Below are 5248 nucleotides of genomic sequence, written 5' to 3' on the forward strand. Positions count from 1 at the left end.
TCAAGGCCAAGAGGGGCTGTAGCTGAATCCATAGGGCTGTTTCCAGGCCTGTATCCAGGACTCCTGTCTGCAAGTCTGCCAGCTGGGCACAGTCTTGTCTTCTCAAAAGAGCCCTCTTTGGACTTGACTCCACTGAGGTCTCATAATCTCTTACCTAGGTCTCAAAGCTCCCACAAAGGCAGTTTTTGTCCAAATTATTGTTTCTAAGGGAGGAATATGAGTGAGGGAAACTCTTCTTCTTTTCTGCTATTATATATCTGTAATATCAGGCTAGTCAAGGCTATGGTTTTTCCAGTAGTCATGTATGGATGTGAGAGTTGGACTGTGAAGAAAGCTGAGTGTGGAAGAATTGATGCTTTTGAACTGTGGTGTTGGAGAAGACTCTTGAGAGTCCCTTGGACTGCAAGGAGAGCCAACCAGTCCGTTATAATGGAGATCAGTCCTGGGTGTTCTTTGGAAGGAATGATGTTGAAGCTGAAACTCCAATACTTTGGCCACCTCATGCGAAGACTTGACCCATTGGAAAAGACTCTAATGCCTGGAGGGATTGGGGGCAGGAGGAGAAGAGGACGACAGAGGATGAGATGGCTGGTTGGCATCACTGACTCGATGGACGTGAGTTTGAGTGAACTCTGGGAGTTGGTGATGGACAGGGAGGCCTGGCGCGGTGCAATTCATTGGGTCGCAAAGAGTCGGACATGACTGTGTGACTGAACTGAACTGAATATCAGGCTTCCCTAGTGGCATAGTGGTAAAGAATCCACCTGCCAGTGCAGGAGATGTGAGTTCAATCCTTGGGTTGATGAGATTTCCTGGAAAAGGAAATGGCAACCCACTCCAGTATTCTTGCCTAGGAAATCCCATGAACAGAGGAGCCCGCACCAGGGATTGAACCTGTGTCTCCTCCAATGGCAGGTGGATTCTTTACTTCTGAGACACCAGGGAAGCCCTGTTCCTTTTAAAGAATAGGATTGTTGTGGGAATGATGTCAAAGAGTGATAATGACATTCTGTATTGTTTAAACCTTTACAACATGATATATTATATATATTGGGTTGGTCAAATGTTCATTTGAGTTTTTCCTTAACAGCATATGGAAACAAACAAACTTTTTGGCTAACCCAGTGTGATACATTTTTAAGTAGCAAAGAGATTCCCAGGTTGGAATAAAAAAGAACAGACAGATTCCAAAGGAAAGGAAATCTCCCAGTTGTTAAAGAAACATTATGTTCCTGAGTTCTGGGAACCTGTGGCCTTGGTCATCTTTTATGATGCTGAACCAGCTGATGCATTCCACCCAGGGATACATCACAGAATTACCCCTCAGAATTATCCCTTGAAGTGACTTGGGATGAGTGTTCAAATGGGAAAAAGGCCAGAGGCACAGGAATTCCAGGGAGTAAACAACTAGCTCTGTTACTTGCTATAGGTAGAAGAAATGATGGTGGAATTTGTTGTGTTTCTTCAAGGTCAACAGTGAAACAGTCTTTCTGCTCATTCCAAATCAGAGAACATTAGAGGTGAAAGAATATCGACCATTATCTTAGGCCTCTGTCAAGTTCAGGCCCAGGGAAAGTAAAGGACCCGATCAAGGTCAGGAACACTGCAGATGAGAGGAGCCTGTTGGGCTACAGTCCATGGGGTCACAGTCAGACACAACTGAGCATACATGCAATATCTCCATCTTTGCTTCTCAAATCCTTTTGCTTGCAATTATGTTTCTCCCTGTTCCTCATTTTTCATCTTCATTTCCCACAAACCCTCTGCCTCCATCCAATCTTGTTTTGCTCCTTCCCTCCTGTCCTTTCAGTCCCTTCATCCCCATAAAGTATCATGAAAAACCAATCCTGCAGGTGCAGGTCAAGGGGAAGTTTTAGGGAAATCAGTCAGAAAACACCAGTAGCACAGTAGAGATGCCAGGAATGGGCAATTAATCTAAAAGAGACCCTAGTGGTCTCGCATACAGGGTTGTCATTACCATCTTTCTAAATTCCATATATATGCATTAGTATACTGTATTGGTGTTTTTCTTTCTGGCTTACTTCACTCTGTATAATAGGCTCCAGTTTCATCCACCTCATTAGAACTGATTCAAATGTATTCTTTTTAATGGCTGACCCAGAGGGATGGTATGGGGAGGGAGGTGGGAGAGGGGTTCAGGATGGGGAACACATGTACATCTGTGGTGGATGCATGTTGATGTATGGCAAAACCAATACACTATTGTAAAGTAAAAAAAAAAAAGAGAGAGAGAGAGAGAGAGAGACCCTAATGTACTTCTCTGGTGGTCCAGTGGTTAAGACTCCAAACTTCAAATGCAGGGGGTGTGGGTTCCATCCCTGGTCAGGGAATTAAGATCCCACATGCCATGTGGTGTGGCCAAAAAATAAAAGGGGCTCTAGCAGGAAAATAGAGCTAGATAATGACAGGACTAAAGGCTAGTAGCACATGTCACCATGTGACTTGTGTTTACAGAAACATTGTCTTAGCTAGGAGGTTTGGAGACTGAGAGGGAGAATTCAGAAGAGAATTTCATGTTGATTATTCTGTTTTTTTTAATATTTAAATAGTATTTAGGGTATAATCTTTTCAAAAGATTTGAAACATATATGGATACATGAGGAAATTTCATTCTTGTATTTTGAGAGTGATCATATTTGTTAAAGTTTTGAAATTAAAAAAAAAATTAAGTTGTAAAAATCTTCACAGAAGTGTCATGCTTTCCCAAGTTAGTCAAGAATACATGACCATACAGTTTCCCATCTGTTCCCTCCGTACCCGGTGCTGTTGACATCTTGTGTGATGGGAGAGGAATGAGCTGCTTTTTTTGGCTTGTAGAAGCCTGACGGGAGAAATAGAGTCATCCTGATCTCTAGGCCTATATTTTGTAAAAGATTAACCATTCCTGAACTTGAAGAAGTCACATGATCACCTGGGAAGTTCCTGGGACATTCTTGCTATAAGCAACGGAAGAGTCATTCCCTATGAGACATGCACCTGAAGGCGTTCAAGGCTTCCTGGGTTTCACTTCCACCCAGAAAAGGAGCGTACAGTGACTTAAGTTGTAATTTGTCAAGGAGACAGACCAGGCAGAACCTACCTGTCCATTGCCTATATTGGGTAGGGCTCCTATGCACATTATCCCCAACCCCCCCCCCAAAAAAATCCAAAAGCTCAGGAAGATAGAGAAGGTTCTGAACCATTTGTCCCAATTACTGGCCCCAGAGAATTTTTCCTTTAGTCCAAAAAGAGAAAGGGAGAAATTGACACAAGACCTCATCACTCCAGTGACCACCTCCCCTTGATCACCCGCCGGAGGGCACCCTGAACATCAGGGTTCCTGAGGCTGTAGATGATTGGATTCAGCATGGGGTTGGCTACAGTGTTAAAAATTCCAACAGCTTTATCCTTAACTGAAAGCTTGGCTGAACCTAGTCGCATGTAGTTAAAGATACCTGAACCATAGAATATGGCAACCACAGTGAGATGGGAGCCACACGTGGAGAAGGCTTTCTTCCTGCCCTCCACTGAGCGAATTCCTAGAACCGCAGCTGCCACGTGGATGTAGGAGGTGACAACAAGAGCCAGGGGGGTACCTGCCATTATGAAACCCACGCCAAAGAGCAGCAGCTCATTGAGCTGGGTGCTGGAGCAGGAGAGCTGGAAGAGCTGTGGGAGGTCACAGTAGAAGTGGTTGATCACATTGGGACCACAGAAGTTGAGTGTGGATATGGCTACAGTGTGGGTCAGTGCATTTGAGAAGGCACAAGCCCAGGACACAGCCACCAGTATCCTCTGGACTGTCTGGCTCATGCGGGTGCTGTAAGTGAGGGGTCGGCAGATGGCCAGGAATCGGTCATAGGCCATGGCTGTCAACAAGAAGCAGTCCACCCCAACCAGAAGGTGGAAGAAGAAAAGCTGTGTGAGGCAGGCTGCATAGGGAACTGTGCGCTTGTGGGACAAGAGACGACCCAGCATCAAGGGAACAGTAACGGTGATGCACCCAATGTCCAGCACTGATAGGTTCCCCAGGAAGAAGTACATGGGGGTGTGGAGTTTGGGCTCCACCAAGATGGCTGCCAGGATGCTGAGGTTGCCCCCGACAGTGACCAGGTAGGCAAAGAGAAAGAGTACAAAGACAGCTGGCCACAGCCCTGGCGTCTCCACCAAACCCAGCAGGATGAACTCAGTAACAGCTGTTCCATTGGCCCTGGGTTTTGGCTGCATTAGTTCCTGCAAGGAAATATCCAAGAATATAAGGAATAATTATTCTTGATATATTCAAAAAGAAGAAATAGACTTCCTATGTCCTGAGCCCTCTACTAAGTTCTCCCTTTCCAAGTAAGGACTTTCCCAGCACCCAGTCCACACCATACTCATTAACTCACAACATTTGCTACAACATTCTCAGCTACATGGAATCCTTTCACCATGTAAACATACATCAAATGATCTTATTATACTTTGACAGTTTTACTTGTTGGTTATACCTATATTAGGCTAAAAAAGTAACATTTTATAAGCTTAAAAAAACTGAAAAGTCAAGGAATAGACCTAAACTAATATAGGAATTTAGTATATAATACAAGCAGCATCTTAAAGGAGTGGGAACAAGTATTATTCAATAAGTGCTTATGAGGGCAATAATATAGCTATGCTGGAAAACTATAAGTCATATACATACCTCATATATTTTCCAAAAATAAATTCTAAATGGATCAAAGTTTTAAATGAAGTGTTAAGCCATTAAAAAGAATACATTTGAATCAGTTCTAATGAGGTGGATGAAACTGGAGCCTATTATACAGAGTGAAGTAAGCCAGAAGGAAAAACACCATTACAGTATACTAACGCATATATATGGAATTTAGAAAGATGGTAACAATAACCCTGTGTACGAGACAGCAAAAGAGACATTGATGTATAGAACAGTTTTATGGACTCTGTGGGAGAGGGAGAGGGTGGGAAGAGTTGGGAGAATGGCATTGAAACATGTAAAATATCATGTATGAAACGAGATGCCAGTCCAGGTTCGCTTAGGTGCTAGAGCACTGGGATGACCCAGAGGGATGGTATGGGGAGGGAGGAGGGAGGAGGGTTCAGGATGGGGAACACATGTATACCTGTGGCGGATTCATTTTGATATTTGGCAAAACTAATACAATTATGTAAAGTTTAAAAATAAAATAAAATTTTAAAAAATGCAAAAAATAAATAAATAAATAAATGAAGTGTTAAACCACAGAGT

General features: G+C 43.3%; 1 protein-coding gene across 1 annotated transcript; it reads right to left on the minus strand.

Moving 5' to 3' along the window:
- Window positions 1-3279: 3279 nt before the first annotated feature.
- On the minus strand, window positions 3280-4239 carry LOC113878302 (olfactory receptor 3A1). The gene has a single exon (XM_027519328.1). The coding sequence runs from the start codon at window positions 4225-4227 to the stop codon at window positions 3280-3282; it is 948 nt and encodes a 315-aa protein (XP_027375129.1). The 5' UTR covers window positions 4228-4239.
- Between the last annotated feature and the right edge of the window lie 1009 nt (window positions 4240-5248).

This window comes from Bos indicus x Bos taurus, chromosome 19 (genome assembly GCF_003369695.1).
Source record: "Bos indicus x Bos taurus breed Angus x Brahman F1 hybrid chromosome 19, Bos_hybrid_MaternalHap_v2.0, whole genome shotgun sequence".
Taxonomy (NCBI): domain Eukaryota; kingdom Metazoa; phylum Chordata; class Mammalia; order Artiodactyla; family Bovidae; genus Bos; species Bos indicus x Bos taurus.

Bases quoted from the DNA above. Each gene is read 5' to 3' on its own strand.
- LOC113878302 (XM_027519328.1), bottom strand. From the start codon at position 4,227: ATGCAGCCAAAACCCAGGGCCAATGGAACAGCTGTTACTGAGTTCATC.